At 37.6% G+C, this 17,254-nt stretch overlaps 1 protein-coding gene across 1 annotated transcript; it reads left to right on the forward strand.

Annotated features, from left to right (window-relative positions):
• The first annotated feature begins 2,404 nt into the window (after positions 1 to 2,404).
• C21H3orf85 (chromosome 21 C3orf85 homolog) lies at positions 2,405 to 16,953 on the forward strand. The gene is made up of 4 exons (XM_055260601.2): positions 2,405 to 2,427; positions 2,528 to 2,580; positions 13,824 to 13,957; positions 15,371 to 16,953. Exons 2-4 carry the CDS (start codon positions 2,532 to 2,534, stop codon positions 15,458 to 15,460), a joined length of 273 nt encoding a protein of 90 aa, XP_055116576.1. The 5' UTR covers positions 2,405 to 2,427; positions 2,528 to 2,531; the 3' UTR covers positions 15,461 to 16,953.
• The last annotated feature ends 301 nt before the right edge of the window (positions 16,954 to 17,254 follow it).

A 17,254-nucleotide genomic window follows, 5' to 3' on the forward strand; every position in this document is an offset into this window, starting at 1 on the left:
CCAATTAATTCAATTTAATTTGAATCAGTTAATTCAATTAAGTTCAGTAATGTTTACTGAGAACTATTATATGACAAGCACTGTGCTAGGCACTGAAGGCACACAAACAGGAGTAAAAGGTAGTACCAGCCTTCGGGAAGCATGTAATCTACCCGGAAATACTGAAATGTACCTACATAACCATCATGTGGGAAAACATGGCCTAACGATTAAAGGTACGCAGATGTAAGAAAGAGCAGCCAAATCTGAATTGGGGGATCCGGGAAGGCTTCATTCACCAGGAAGGATAACAGTTTCTGGCCCATGAAGGATCTTGTATATATCTTCACCTTCCTGATAAAACTGAGTTGCCCAGGCCACATTCACTTCTGGGCCCAATTGGAGCCACACTCACCTAATTTGTCTCATTTTACTGGTTCATGCTTTTGTGTGTGAACCTCATCTCTACTTCTGCTGTAAAGCTTTACCCTGTTATTTCTGAACACGCCTTGGACAAATTATGAAACTTGATAATACTGTCTCCATAGAATTGCTGTATTAAATGAGATAATGTGTGTAAAAATTATGGAATAGCTGTTATTATTTTACACTTGCATTATCTAACCCATCCAAAAGAATTGACTGATGACCCATTGAGAGAAGTAAGGTAAAAGAGATAGGAAGCAAAGCCCCTCTCCCATTCCTCCTCCAGACAAACTTCACTTTAGTCCTGTAAGTTGAAGAATGATGAAAGTAGAGAAAAGAAAGATAAATTTCTCTTTTGGTTCTATAATCTCCCAGTTTAAAAAACAAAAGTATTTGTTCTCACTCATAAGTGAAAGTTGAACAATGAAAACACATGGACATAGGGAGGGGAACACACACACCAGGGCCTGTCAGCGGGTTGGGGGGAAAAGGAAGGGAGAGCATTAGGACAAATACCTAATAATGCATGCGGGGCTTAAAGCCTAGATGATGGGTTGATGGGTACAGCAAACCACCATGGCACATGCATACCTATGTAACAAACCTGCATGTTCTGCACATGTATCCCAGAACTTACAGCAAATTTTAAAAAAAAAAGAGAAAAAAGAAAAAAAATTATTTTCCTATGATTTTCTTGATATTATTCTAGTTTATCACACAACTAAAAATTTATACCTCTTTACAAAGTAAAAAATAATGGAGACTTACAGAATTGTGAATTGTGGCAACTGCTATTGGGTCTCCAAAATCTTGTATAGGTGGACACATGGCCTAAGCTTCCAAGATTTTGCAGTGTGTGTTTCTAGTTAGTTGTCTTCTAAAACCTTTCATTTATCAGTAAATGGAGGCATAACTCCCAGGTAGGTTTCTAAACACCCTTTACAATTTAAAGATAGTCATCAACAAAGTTGTTTTCTACCACTTTTATACACCCATACCAATTCATTACAGATTGCATAATCTTAATGAAACTGGCACACAGGCATAATTTGTCATTAAGAATAAATTGTATGATGATGAACTAGTCGATTAATCAAGGCACTGAAAAGGGCAATTGTTTCAAAAATGAAAGTACTGTTCTGGTTGTATTGATTATGTACTGTTTTTGGAAACAAACACATTTTACAATGCAGTAAAACATTCCTTGTTTTTAATTAAAAATTTTTTTTTTTTTTTTGAGATGGAGTCTCGCTCTGTCACCCAGGCTGGAGTGCAGTGGCATGATCTCAGCTCACCGCAACCTCTGCCTTCCGGGTTTAAGCTATTCTCCAGCCTCAGCCTCCCAAGTAGCTGGGACTATAGGCACGTGCCACCGCATCTGGCTAATTTTTGTATTTTTAGTAGAGACCAGGTTTCACCATGTTGGCCAGGCCAGTCTCGAACTCCTGACCTCAGGTGATCCACCTTGGCCTCCCAAAGTGCTGGGATTATAGGTGTGAGCCACCACACCCAGCCAATAATTATTATTTTTAATAGCTATTATTATTACTGCTGGTAGTAATCCATGGTATAGATGTATCACGTTTTAACATTCAGTTGTTGAATGACATCTGGCTTCTTTTTAGTCTTTGCCTGTTGCTAATAAAGCTGTTACGAACATTCTTCTACAAATTGTTTTTTAACGTGTTTTTATTTCTCTGAAACAAATGCCCAGTAATGCAATTCCTGGGTTGGACAGTAATTGAAAGCTTGAATTTTTAAGAAACTACCAAACTGTTTTACAAAGTGACTGGACAATTTTACATTTCCACCAGCAATACGTGAGTGATCTAGTTTTTCTACCTTTTTTTAACATTACATTAATCTATGTAGATAGTAAAATTAGTAAATAAATAAATTACCCTTATAAGAACAGCCTGTAAAAAGCCAGTTCAAAAAGTCCAAAGGGTAAAAAGGCAAGAGGTATATAAAAAAGCCACCTCAGCCTCTCTCTGACTGTGTCTCAGCTCACAGGGCTTCCAGGTATGCGACAAATGCTTTATAATTCTGAAAAGTACCTGATATACCCTAAAGCTTTTTCCAGCTAAATTAAAGTAAATAAATCTTTTTTTTTCCAAAACAGGATCATGGCCTATAAAATGCTTCAAGTAGCCCTGTGTTCAACATTGCTTATCGGTAAGAGCCTGTTTCTTTTTTATTTATCATGTCTCCTACAACCATCAGGTTGATAATACCTTTTGTCTTCTTAAAGAAATGAACAAACATGTTTTTATCCATAGGCCTATTCTATAGCACTGGGGAAACCAAACTATTGTAGAAGGCTGTGGTTTTGAACATGTTAATGTTAACTGTGCGTGTGTGTGTGTGTGTGTGTGTGATCATTTTATTTCTAATTATATATTAACATGATACTGTTGCTAAGAAGTCTAATTGCTGCCTCCAAAGAAGTGCTGTTGTGTCCTTGAACAAAGAAAATTTTAAAATATCTTTCAGAAGTATAATACTTACATAGTACTATTATATGAAGACCTCAAAGTATTTTGGGAACATGAATTTATTAACCTTTAGGGCAAGCTGTAGCTCAAAGTGGTGCTTTAAAGGCAGATCAAGGAAGGCACCAGAGGCCAGGTGCTTTGCTGCCAAACTGACCCGGTAACTCAGTGGCTTCTATCAAAATTGAACTGAGAGGTCATTTGTTTTGCTTGTGACAAAAACTGAAAATACTTACAAAGATATAAAGTATCTTCATGGTTAAATCTCTATAATTTATAAATATTTCTGATGCAGTTGCTTAAATTAGAATAAACTTTTGCTTCTATGAAAATCTCGAGACTCATGCACAAAAATTATATTTTTCCTGAAGCCCTTCCCACATATAGCTAGATAGATGTATATATGTGTGTGTGTGTGTGTGTGTGTGTGTGTGTGTATAAAATAAGCCTTCAATTCCTAAGCATAGAAATAATTTTAATAATGAGTTTTAATCATCAATATTGCAATTTGCTGTTGGGTCATGTTTAAATATGTGATTTAAACATTTTTAGCCAAGTTATTCTTAAGCAGTTATAACCGAGGCATATACAATCATACACAATTACAGCCCACATTGCCAGATGAAGAAAGTGAGGCTGCCTCAGTTTAAGTGAGTGTCTCAGAGCACATTGTAATTTAAAGTCATGAACTGGTTATAACTCAGCAGTGTAATGCTTTGCTTTGACCACTGATCCATGCAGTTGACTTTAGAGGGCGTAATGGTGGTGGATGCCTGCAAGGCTAAAGCAGTGCCGGCTAGTCCACATTCACTTATGAATGCTGCAGGGTCAAAAATATTTGACAAAGGAAATGGTTCTGCAAAATTTTTACAGAGGCTTCAAAGACTTTCTTAAGAAACAAGTTTGAATTTAGTTCAACTCTAACTGAGATACAAATATATCTACCTATGAAGACAACCAGTTTGATTGACTTGACTCTAAAAAAAAATAATAAAGGTATCTAGTTGAAGTTTATGAAATAACAAGTTGAGAACTAGAAACTAAGGACAGAGGTGCATGTACACTGCTGGGTTAGCCCTTCAGATCTCAGGAAAGAAGGCTTCGCTGCTTGCAGATTGAGGAGACTGACGTCTTCAGAACTGGATTCGTTCATTACAATAATTGGTTTAGCTGACAGTTTCTACATCATATAGCTCTAGAGAAGAAAGTAGTAGCTTGAATGAACTTTCTTTGCCTCTTTCCCTCCACATTTTCTTTTAAGAATACAGCATATTCATCTGTACTTCTCTGAAGCCCTTCTGCTTATTATAAGAAAACCACCATTTTTTTAAAAAGTTTATTTTCATGTTTTTTAGGTTTTCTCTATTATAGCTGAGTTGTCCAACAAATTACTTTTCTTTAGAATTTGATTTAAGGGAGGTAGGGAGAAGGTCTCATTTATCCATTTTCCTGATGGGAATGCTGAGGCCAAAAACAACGAAAGGCCTATCCAAGTAATTAAATTTATGGGCAGAGTTGACAAGTTATTGATTATTTTCAAAACAGTAACTTATACACATTGAAGCTGATTCTCTAGTCAGAGAATTAGAAGTTCAAGTGTTGTGACTTGATTTAAAAAATAAGCATATAAACCTCTCTTGAATATTTAGGTCAAGAATTGCCTTCTTTCAGAAATGAAGGAGAGGTAAAGAAAAAAATTTTTAATTGCCTTCTTCTACAATGAAATCAACAAATATTAATGCTACTAATTTAAATTCCTTTTATGTGTCAGGGGCTTTGCATGGGCTATCTTAGTCAATTCTCATGACCACTCTGAAAATATTAATAGATGCTATGCTCCTCATTTTACGAAAAGAGGGAACTGAGGGCTTAGGGAATTCAAGTGACCAAGCTACACAGTCAATCAATGGTAGAAGCTGCATTCATGTCCAAATCCTAAATCTACCACTTATGAAAACAAAACTCTTCTTTCTGCTACACAAACTCTCCCCTCTGGCACTGCAGTGCCTGACATGGGCTAGCAGCAGCTCACAGAGCAAGACCTCCTCTTGAAAAAGTGATGGAGGCAGTATCGTAGCCATTGCTTCCACAAGAAACAACCAGGAGTTAAGAAGCTGGGTGACCTTACCTGACACAATTGAGCGGAACCAGGACACCACCAATGACTTTCAATGACAGTTCCTAGTTGTACTAATGGTGAAGAGTAGCAACAGGGCATTTATTAAAACCAAACAGCTTTATATCACATACAAAGGAAATACGGAAAACAAACATATTTAAAAGTGTTTTTCTAAGTGAACCAACTTTTGAACACTATTAAGAATTATACCGGTGTTTTTTGTTGTTTCTCATTTGTGTATTTTTTTAAAAGATTGCTTTCATTGTTCTGCTAAAATGAAAAATAGATTTATTTTCCCTCAGCAATCATGTTCTCCTGATTGGATTTGGCAGCTGGAGTTGACCCATACATGAAACGATTTGAGGGCCCACGCCCATATTGTTGACCTGTGATCAGATCTGTCCATAAAGTGCAAGTATGTTTTCTGGTTTTAGACAGGGAGAATAATAAGCTGCCTTTGGTCTGTTTTCCTCTCGTGGTTCCAGCTCTTATTTTTCACTCCACAGTTAGTAACCAATGCCAGTTTGTCTTGAAAGATTTTTGATTTGCTTTGTTTTTTGACAAGAGCTTTTAAGCTCACATATTCTAACACACAACCCTGTCAGCATCCCCAGTCCCTTTCTTTTTGCTTTCTTCTCTACCATAGGAAGACTAGCCCTTTTCAGTCATCCCTGCAGCCCTCCAATTCCTTCGAGATTCTGTATTGTCTGACACAGTTTTAATTTATTTTAAAAGATTTTGTTCTTAATTTTACCTACTCACTTGGGCTTATGACTGATTGATACTCTCAAGAAGATACATAATGAGAATAAACTGGAAAATAATTTGGTTGAAAAAAAAAGTTGTTGTAGGAAAATCCAGGTTCTTGTCACACGACCAGGAAAGCTTAGGTTCGCAGACACTTTGAAGGGTGAAGGGGACGGAATTTACTGGACGAAAAAGAAAATGGTAAAACAACACCGCAAAGTGGGAGAAGGGTTCCTGTTAACAGGCCCTCATCTCACAGATTGAATCCCAGGTTCCCACACACGAACAGGAAGAGCCAGGCCCCTCCCCGCTGCAAATGGCCTGAGCTTCCGTAGCTCCACCCCTTCTCCCAGGAACCAGGCCGGTAGGAGGTTCTCCGGGGACCCCTTTATACTTGGTTGTCTCAATGTCATTGCCTATGACTAGATTCATTAAGCAGTCTGGGTGCTGTAGAAAAACTTTTCCTACACATATGGCATCATCTGTCATGGCACTGGAAATGGGGATCCCATCAACACATGTAGGCAATGACCCAGAAAGAGTCACTATTGAATCAAATACAATGCTGCCTTTCATGAATTATGAATTTCCATGTCTACAAGATTAAAAGTAATAAAAGAACCACTAGCTCCAAAAACATGTCCAAGGAAATTATGTGGCCATAAGAGTGAGTGCCAACATTGTGTATGTGTTAAGAGCAGGTTAGAACAGATTTAAGTTAAACCCAAGTGACACCACTTCCTGTTTACTTTTCAAAATACTCAACATGTCAGCAATTGTAATGCCAGTAAAATGGAAGTTACTGAGTTAGAAAGCATCCTGTTAGACCTTTGTTTTTTTGTTGCTGTTGTTTGTTTTGTTTTTGTTTTTGTTTTTTGAGACAGAGTCTCTCTCTGTCACTCAGGCTGCAGTGGAGTGGTGCAATCTCAGCTCACTGCAACCTCCACCTCTCAGGTTCAAGCGATTCTCCTGGCTCAGCCTCTGAGTAGCTGGGATTGCAGGCGTGCACCCCCATGCCTGGCTAATTTTTGTATTTTTAGTAGAGACAGGGTTTCACCATGTTGCCCATTCGGGTCTCAAACTCCTGACCTCAGGTGATCCACCCACCTTGGCTTCCCAAAGTGCTGGGATTACAGATGTGAGCCACCCCATCCGGCCCCTGTTAGACCTCTGAACAGGACACTAGGATATGAGAGCCGGTCAGCAGTTCAGCACCCCTCTCCATTTTTTCCAGTTTCCTTTCATCCTCTTTGCCTTCTGTTGTGTTACTTCCTTTATCTGCCCTGTGGCTTTTCACCTTTTGTCTTTTGTAAACCCCCTTCATTATTCTCTCTTTCCTTTTATTTTTTTTCTTGATTTCTCTCTCCATCCCTTTCCTTCTATTCTCCTCTTTTTAGTCTTCACATTTTTCTCTCATAACCCAAATTGCTTCTCTTCCATTATCTGGCTCTCTCTCCTTTTCTCACCAATTTTTATCCAAGTTCAAGCAAAGTGAGGGAATATGTTCTACTGAACACAACTCTTCTGTCTTCCACTACACATTTTTGGGTCAGTGACCAAAGGTAATGGGGAAAGAAATAAAATAACTATGCCATTGTATGTAAAAATTACTTACTTGGTGGGGCATGGTGGCTCATGCCTATAATCCTAGCACTTTGGGAGGCAGAGGCAGGCAGATCACTTGAGGTCAGGAGTTCAAGACCAGCCTGGCCAGCATGGCAAACCCCACCTCTACTAAAAATACAAAAATTAGCCAGGCGTGGTGGTGCATGCCTGTAATCCCAGCTACTCGGGAGGCTAAGGCACAAAAATCACTTGAACCCCAGAGGCGGAGGTTGCAGTGAGCCAAGATTGTGCCACTGTACTCTAGTCTGGGCAACAAAGCAAGACTACATCTCAAAAAAAAGAAAATTACTTAACAAAGAGAATATTCAAGTTTTAGAAAATATGAACCTAAACGTGAGTATTTTAGTCTCTCACTAAATCATATAACTCCTCCTACATTTACAGAAATCTTTGAAATTTTTACACCATTAATAAGACATTTATATATCCTTTTCTCCAGATCCTCTTTTGTACTTTATTCCTAGTGACCATTTATACTTTATTTCAGTACTTAATTTGTGTGTGTCCATAATTTTCTAGGCAGTTATTTCATCTTTTCTTAAAAAATAAATATTTTAAAGGCAAGGATTGAGACTCAGCAGTTCAATAAAAATAGTAAACAATAAATATTATTATGTACTTATACTGAGTGCTAAGTGCTTTACTTTCACCATCCCATACGTAAATATCTTTGAACTTTAAGCAAGTCTGCACTGCTTACTCTCCATCTGTAGTACCAGGTATCAGGTAATACCCCAGATACCAGTATTACCTAGACCCTAAGGGAAATAGCTAGCAGTAGACCTCTCCTATGGATCTGCCCAGATATTTTATGTCTTCTGACCCCACTGAATCTCATTGCATTTATTTCAAAAACATACAGACATTGAAGGTTACACGTGGGGAATAATTCGGTTGTGCCTATCTGGGAATGACAAGCTCCCAGTGGAGTGCCCTGGCATGTGCTCTGTTTTTTTTTTTTCCCCCTTCTTTTTTAGTGAGGCTTTGAGCAACAGACTATTGGGTTCTTTAAGCTACTCTTTCTTCACCTCCCTCCAACAAATAGCACCCTTCTTCTTTGTCCAGTTTTGATCAAGTTGAGAAATAAAGAAATATGATTATGGAAGGCAATCGATTTCCTTTATTCCTGAGAAGGGCTAATTTGGAAAATGTAGCTTAGTATAAGTACATAAAGGGCCTGATGACTGGACCCCCAAATTTGGCAAATTTATAACCAATTGCAGGTTGCAGAACCAGAACAGGACGCATGCCCTAGGAGGGCAGTTTACTATCAAGAGAAGAAGAAAGAGCTGAGCTGGACATGGTCAAGTTAAACTTCTTGGATTTACAAATTAACTGAGGCACTGCCCCTTCCCAGGAGCAGAGCACACATAAAGGTGAAGAGGGGCCTAGGCTTACCCTAAATGAGCTTCCTCTACATCAGGGAAAAGAGAAATCTGCCAGCACACTCTGTCCTTTAATTCTGTATCTTATTTTACCTTAGGCTTTCTGATCTTTTAGATATATAGGTTCCTACCACAAGTATCATTTCAAGGTTATGTGTATAGGGTATAGAATATTGTCTTTTCCCCACCATTATGTTTAAAGAGTTTTTTTCAGCTTTCTGTGGGTGCTAGTAACATAGAGACTTTCATTTCTAATGATGCAGTTTTCATTATGCTCATACTGCTCATTAGCCTGTGATGGGTACTCACCACTTTGTTCATAATATGAATACATTTTTATCTGTTTTGCTTTAATTATTGGGTAAGTCTACTTTGACCTCTCTTTCACTTATTTCTGACTGTCGCAGTGCTAAATTTTTCAGTAAGTTCCTTGAAAGTAGTAGGAACTGTGCCCACTTAGCATATTCTCTGTGCTTTCGATAACATGATACCATGCATAGAAAGTAGTTTTTGATTAATGACCTATTTGTTATTAATACATTCCAGATCAGAATATTAGAGCTGGAAGAGACCTTAGTGGTTGTGTAATCCAGACTTGTTTCACAGAACAAAAAATGGAAGTGCAGGAATAAGAAGTGGCTCAATGACCTAGCTGGTCACTGGCGAGGCCAAGAAAAGACTCTGGGTCTCTGATCCTTCTTGGTTTGTATAAGGAGAGCTGTGATCCCAAATAGTGTTTGCTTTGTACTCTGAAGTGTTTGCCTTGTTTCTACTGTACAGCATTTTCTGCAGAGGATATTTGAGAAATGTTTAGGCAAAACATTTACAGATCCTATTAAAGCTGACTATGATGTGGGTGAAAAAAGGGGCATGTGTAGGGAGTTGTAAATAAAGAGAGAAGGATATTTTTCATAGCTGATGATCATGAAGTTTAAGAAAGGCATTAACCTGGTTGATATTGCCTACATTTAAAAAAAAACTCATTTAAAAATCAACAAAGCAATAAAACTCAGGGTTCAGTTTTCAAACCCCAGCAATATTAGATAGGTTCACAAACACAAAACCCTGGTCTTGCTCTCACTAACTTTCAAGGTTGATCAGGCAGAATGAAAAAGGGAGGAGAAATTTCTCAAGCAGAGAGGATAATAGCCTGCCCTTCTATATTACTTGCATTTTTATTTCCAGCCCTGCCACTGACTTACTATATGACCTTGAGTGAGTCATTTCATCTCTGCATGTCAATTTTCTCCATTCGTAAAGTAGGATAATAAATACTACCTTCTGTCTCTCTCATGGGTGATGTTATCATCATCATCAATTAAGATTTATTGGATGCCTGTCGGGCTTATAATGCTGAGGTAGGTGGTTTGTCCTAGGGAGGAGAAGGAGATTGTATCGGTAAAGCATTTTCCATGAACAAAAAGGTAAAAGACTTACAAAAGACAGAATTATTAGAGCTTAAAATAGCTATGGTATATATTTTAAAGCATGCTTCTCTGCCAAGATTTATGCAATAGCATTTTTTTTCTTAGTGATTGTGTAATGCACCAGGATGACTATAGTACAGAATTCTGGTTTTACTTTTAGATAATTTCAAGTAACACTATCTTAAGCAATTACTACAGATTCACTATATGGCTATAAATTATATCCTAAGCATCATTTACTTAGAGCTATTTATTGTTTATTGATGGAATTGGATCTATTTTGCACAGCCACTAATTTTGTTTTGAAAAAAACACCTATTTATTAACAGAATAGTAACACATAAAATATGTAACACTGTAACACACACCTTTTCTTCAAAGAGAATAATCAGAAATCTGAAAAGTGACCCATTAGTGCATTTCATCTAAAAGCAAAAAATCAAAGCTGGTTAGTCCACACTGGTCAGCCCAGATGAATGCGGGTTCCTTCCTCCCATCTTCCTCAAATCAATCCTGTTTTCCCCTCCCATGTTCACCAGATTCAGGCCCTTCTTATCTCTCATATGGACTATTGAACAGCCTCTGATCTCGTGTCCCTCACTCTTCTCTTCCTTTTACTGTCTGTCCTTACACCACTGACAAAGGGATCTTTCAGAGTAAATCTGTGAATGAATAAACAAAATGTGGTGTATATACATATATATTAAATACATAAAGTATTACTCAGTCTTAAAAAGGAATGAAATACTGATGTCACAATGTGGAAGAACTTTGATGGTGTTATGTTTGTGAAATAAGCCAGACGGAAAAGAACAAATACTCTATGATTCCACTTACATGTGGTGCCCAGAACAGGCAAATTCATAGGAAAAGAAAGTAGAATAGTAGTTACCAGGGGTTGGGGAGGGGTTAATGGGGAGTTGTTTAAAGAGTAAGAGTTTCTGTTTGGGACAATGAAATAGTCCTGGAGATGGATAGTGGTGAGGGTTACAAAACATTGTAAATGTACTTGACACCACTGAATTGTACACTCAGAACTGGTTCAAGTGGAATGTTTTATGCTATGTATGTTTTACCATAATACAAACAATTTTTTTAAAAAGTAAATCTGGTCCTTCCTATCATTTTCTTATTCAGAAATGATGACTAATTATTTAGAGTAAAGCCCAAACTCCTTGGTATGACAGTTAAAATCATTCAGAATCGAGCTCCAACTTACCTTTCCAGTGTTATCTCTGACCACATCTACACCACAACCCTACCTTTCAATCATATTGGCAAAATGAAAGTCACCAACCCTGAATCTTCCTTTGCTCCTCCATTCTTTAACTCTCCAGTCTCCTTCAGCCTAGAATACATGCGCTTTGCTTCCACGCCCTTCATCCTCATTGTTGAAACGTAACAAATCTTTGAAGCCCAACTCAAAATGAATTTCTCTGTGACGTCTCCATGACAGTATCAAAATTGCTCCAACTATGGATGGTCTGATCACAATATGTCTTCTTCTAATTATATATGAACTCTGACAATAATGTGAATTCTTTAATGGTAAGTGTTATTTGTTGTCTATCTTTGCATGCAGTAGTGATTAGCAAGAGTTATTTTTGTTTATCTTTCCATGCAATGATGATAATCAGAGCAGGGACTAACTATGGTGAGAGAAGTGAGGAACTTATGGTACAAAATTTGTATGACCCTGAAAGTGAGTTCCTTGTGTTTTGTACCCTATCCTAGGTGTCTCACTTGCCTCAACTTAGTCTCGACCTTTGTGTGTATAAGTTATCTACTACTGCATAACTAATTTTTCCAAACCTTAACAGCTTAAAACAGCTAACATATTATTGCAGTTGCAGGGTCAGGAATTTGGAAGTGGCTTAGCTCAGTGGTTGTGGCTCTGGATTTATTATGATGATGCAGTAAAGATGTCAATGGGGGCTGCAGTAATCTGAAGGCTTGACTGAAGCAAAAACATCAGGTTTCCAGATGGCTCGCTTACCTGGCTATTAGTGGGAGGCATCATTTCCTTGTCATGTGGTCTTCTCCCTCAGGGCTGCTTGAGTGCCCTCACAACATGGCAGCTGACTTTTCTTAGAGCAAGTGGTCCAAAAGAGGGGCAAGGCAGAAGCTGTAACGTCTTGTATATCCTAGCCACAAAAATTGCACACAGTCATTCCACAGTAGCTTAAAAGAGGGGGCTACTACACAAGAATATGAATAACAAGAAGTAGTAATTTTTGGGAGCCACCTTAAAAGATGGTTTCCACAAACTTGCTGGTTGGATTATACTAAATTAGATTAGCTAGCAGCAGAACAGTATTACTTTGGGCATCTGTCACTAATATCTCCTAAGTTTAAAGGTTAACTAATTTTTTTTATATAAAACTCTTCTATCTAGCCACCTCTGACTATTGTTTTAAGATAGTGAAACACATCATTCCTCTGGCTTAAATTTTTTTTTAAATGTTTCCCCTTCTCCCATCCTGCTAAATCCAATTTTTCCTTTAAGGAGAAGGTGAAACAACTTCCTTGACCGTGAAAACGCCTACTTGTACCCCAGTGTCTTAGTGCTCAATAACAGCATCTTCTCCTAAATTCCTTTAGTGCAATCAAATCCTGTGTTGCCTTGTTTTGTCTTTTATCTTTGACCCTGGATCCCAAATAAACAGAAAGCCTTATAGAGAGGAATTTTTATACTGTATAGCTTGCTATAACCCAGGTTCATACAGAAGGTTGGTCAATAGGGGACTGCTAATAATGAGGTTGTTAAGTGCCTAATGTAACATTACTCACAATTAGATGTTGTAATAAATGCTTCTTTATCACAATGAACAGATTGTATTGTTGTCACCTATAGGTCAGGAGAAAGTGTGTTCTTCCTTTATATTAATTCAAGTTATAATTCTGAACGCAATTGTGTTTTACTTGAGAATGAAAATACAACACAGATTGTTAAAATCTCAAGATCCTTAAAAAGTCTGGATTTCTTAAAATTATCATCTCTTTTTTCTTCTTAATCCTGGAGTAGGAAGGAGTTGCAAAATACAAGGTGGTTCGATTTGATGGTGAATCGATCAGTGCCAACAATTTAAACCACAGTGTCAGGTTTGGGAGCAGCCTAGTTCAAACAGAAAGATCAGTTCTATTTTGGAGGGCTAAGAAAGCAAGAATAAGATGGTTGACTGCCTAGTTTGAGCCGGATGGTTTATAGTCATCAATTTATCCAGTCCTTACAGCATGTGTGTGTGCATTATTATACCCCTTAACGTGCAAGAAAACTAAAGTGCGAAGAAATCAAGCAACTTTCCCAGAAAAGTGATAGGGCTGGAATTCGAATCTGGGTCTGGAGGCCCCCATGCATGTATGGAAGTTCCGATATCCTGCTCCATCCACCACATAGCACTGGCTGTCAAGATGAGCTAAATACAGGTCAAATTGAGTGGTTAGCATACAATGGTGACAAAGGGCCAAGGAGTAGCTGTCTCACTCAGCGCTTAGCTTTTCCAGAGTTTCCTCCTCAGGCCCCCAGCCTACCAAAGATCACAGCTGGGTCTCTTGAAGAGGAAACATTGAGATGTAAACTATTGCTCTAAAAGATGTTGTGCTCTTGGACTCTAAATTGCAGGAGCATTGGGAGCGCCATTTTTGTTGGAGGACCCTGCAAACCAGTTCCTACGTCTCAAAAGACATGTAAATTTGCAGGATTACTGGGACCCAGATCACAGTTCAGATGTGTGGAGAAACACACTGGCTAAGCAGGTATTTGTATTAGAAACAAATGGTCCTTCACCATTTATCTTTTTAAATAGTCATTGCATTTGCTGACCACTAATTAACACATGACTAGCCTAGCCCTGATTTTTCCTCTCTAGACTCTCTGAACTATATCTCCTTTTTCTTCCCCGTGAAATGGTTTTTGCCTGGTAAACTCTGCCTCTTGCTTAAAGACTAGACTCAAATGTCCCTCTGAAGCCTTTCCCTTCTTCTCAGGGCGACATTTATCTTTCCTTCTGTCCCTTTTTGCATGCTCTTTCACAAGTAAATAGCTCTCAAAATGTCAATTGGAATTACTTGTTTTGTGTACCCAACCTACCTACCTAGACTATAAAGGTAGAGTCTGTATCTTACCCTTCAAGGTAATTATTCTCGGGACTAGCAAAATGATTGTTATATAGTCAAAGCTTAATAAATTATTACATGTATGTGTAGATTGATGAATGGACAGTGGTCAGACTTTAGTTCACTTTCAGTTGTTCAGTAGCTAAGTATCCCCTGTGATAATTATTCAAAGCTTTAATGTTATTCCTCCTTTTGCTTGCCTTTGTACATTTTCCTATTCATTTGCATTCTTGCTGCAAGAGAAACAAAGAAGAAACTTGCATTGGCCTTTTTTATTCTATGTTTACTTTTCTGATAGAAGACATTAAAACTCCAGGCCAAATGAAATTGCTGAATTATCTGAGGATTTCAATTATTCATGATCTTCTTCTTACAATTTAGCAATTTAGGAAACAAAGTTGTATGATGAATAAATTAATTCCTTCACTTATTCTTTCTTTCTTTCCACATATCTCAGGCTCTGATTATCATCAGGCATGAGGATTGCATAAAGTCATAAAAAGTGGAATGTCCTTGTTTTCATGGAACCTTGATCCTATCCTTACTCCACATGACTGGGTCTTAACCGGTCTACCAGGATCTACTTGTTTTGCACTTGCTGATGAAAACTGCTAACTGAATAATGCATCTAGTTTTATGGCTGTTTTTGTCCAATAGGCATTATTTAGCATTATTAAAACAAGACATTTGTTTATTTGGTCAATTAAGTAATTAAGTAGGCTGGTAGACTGTGTCTTCTTTATAGAATGTTGACATTTTCAGGTATACTCCTGCCTCTACTTGTAGACCAGTTTTGTACCAACTGACAGACACTATGTAATGTAGCAAGACTCTACTACATTGGTTTATACTGTGGCCCCACAAATACTGTAAAATATCTGAGCATTGAAATAAACAGATAATTAAAAGTATGAAAACCAAAGTCTGTTTGGTATAATTCTTCCATTATGTTTTTCTCATCTTTTAGGAATATCTGTATGATAATCAGAATAACTGATGCAAGATGTGTTCTACACACTCAGAGATCATGACTTGTGTTTCCTTTTCTTGCAGGCTCATGAAACATGGATTGCTTTGAAAACAACAGCACAGTATTATTTGGATATGAATACCTTCACCTTTGACATGTCTACTGCCCAGTAAATATGTTTTCCTGGTTAAAGCAGGAGGATGAAGATGGCGGAAGTTGGAATGGCATTGTGCCAAAACCGTGGGTTTTGGAGACCTGAGGGTATATCCATGCTGTTTACTACATTATTTATTATGTCTGTCTCAAAGTTGTTGAAGAGAGTAGTTATGAAAACCCATGTAGAAACCTGGAATAAGACATTCTCAATAAATGGTAGTTCTGAAAAAAAGAACTAAAAAAAAAAAAAGGCTATAGTAATAACATTTACCAAAAAGATGGCATTTATGGGAAAAGGGAAGCAAAAACAAAAACCGAAAAAAGTAGTTTCATTAAACCACTCTGTTCATAGCTTTTACTCTCTATTGCCTCTTCTTTGAGAGAGTTTTTTAATTCAAAGAAGGACAGGGAGCTCTCAAATGGAGCTGATCCTCTTCTGTCTTCTTCAGTGCTTGTCACCTTCTTAAGTCAGTTTATTTTAAAACCATGATTTTAAAACATTTTTCATCAAAGGTGTACTGCTGAGTGGAGAATACAGCCTTAATATAACAAGTAGATAGTGGCTAGGAACTCAATGGAAGTCATTCACTTGTAAGTGCAAACTTCTTCGAAGTTTTGTAAAATTTTTGTAAGCTTTGCATTCTGTTCCACAATTTATTGATGTTTATTTTAATATGAAATAACAGTTTTGACTCACTGGCCAGGCACATTTTATAATTTTTTCAAATAAAACTGAAAAATTGGCCATAGCAAAAAGTGGACTGCATTTATCCTATAACTCTCCTTATATTCATGGATTACCACCTCAGTTTGAGAAGCACTGAGATGATATAACTAATTGTCAAGATTGCCCCCCAAAATCACAGGTAAATGGAATTTTTGTCTTCAGAAGTCTATTTATCTCCATTCTCTATTTTAATTGTTCTCTCTAACAATTTATTTTGAACTTTTAAGGTAAATGGAAACATTTCCCTAAGATCTTAGTTGATCTTATGTGGTCTTAAAACAATCTTAAGCACTTTTTTAGTGGCAAGTAAATCAGAAAAACCAAATGCCAAGAAGTTGACTGGAAAGACTTTGGCCTCAGCAATTTCTTCAAAAGGACACTGACAGCTGCTCGGTATTCCACATTTCCCATCCTATGGCCTAGAGGTGTTTTCAGTGAGAAATTTAAGGCTAATTTATAACTTATTAAGTTAACTGCTATCCATTTCCAATAAATATGAACATAGATTTTTAAATTACATCTGAACAAACAAAACAAAGATGATGAATCATTTAGTTTTGCAGTGGGAAATAAGTTTGAGACTGTACATAAATATATCTTCAGTGTTTTAACAATAATATACATTTTATTAACACAAAGTTTCATTCTTTAATTATTTAATAAAAAATTGAGAATGCCTGTGTATTAGGGTTCACCAGAGAAACAGAACCAATAGGATATGTATATATAGAGATGCTCCTCAACTTACGATGGAGTTACATCCCAATAAACCCGTCACACGCTGAAAATATCGTTAAGTCAAAAGTGCATTTAATACACCTGACCTACCCAACCTCATAGCTTTGCCTAGCCCACTGTTACAGTTTGGCTCTGTGTTCCCACCCAAATTTCATGTTAAATTGTAATTCCTATGGCCGAGCACGGTGGCTCACACCTGTAATCCCAGCACTTTGGGAGGCTGGGGCAGGCAGATCACCTGAGGTCTGGAGTTCGAGACCAGCCTGACCAACGTGGAGAAACCCTGTCTCTACTAAAAATACAAAATTAGCCAGGCGTAGTGGCACACGCCTGTAATCCCAGCTAC

This window comes from Symphalangus syndactylus, chromosome 21 (genome assembly GCF_028878055.3).
Source record: "Symphalangus syndactylus isolate Jambi chromosome 21, NHGRI_mSymSyn1-v2.1_pri, whole genome shotgun sequence".
NCBI lineage: Eukaryota > Metazoa > Chordata > Mammalia > Primates > Hylobatidae > Symphalangus > Symphalangus syndactylus.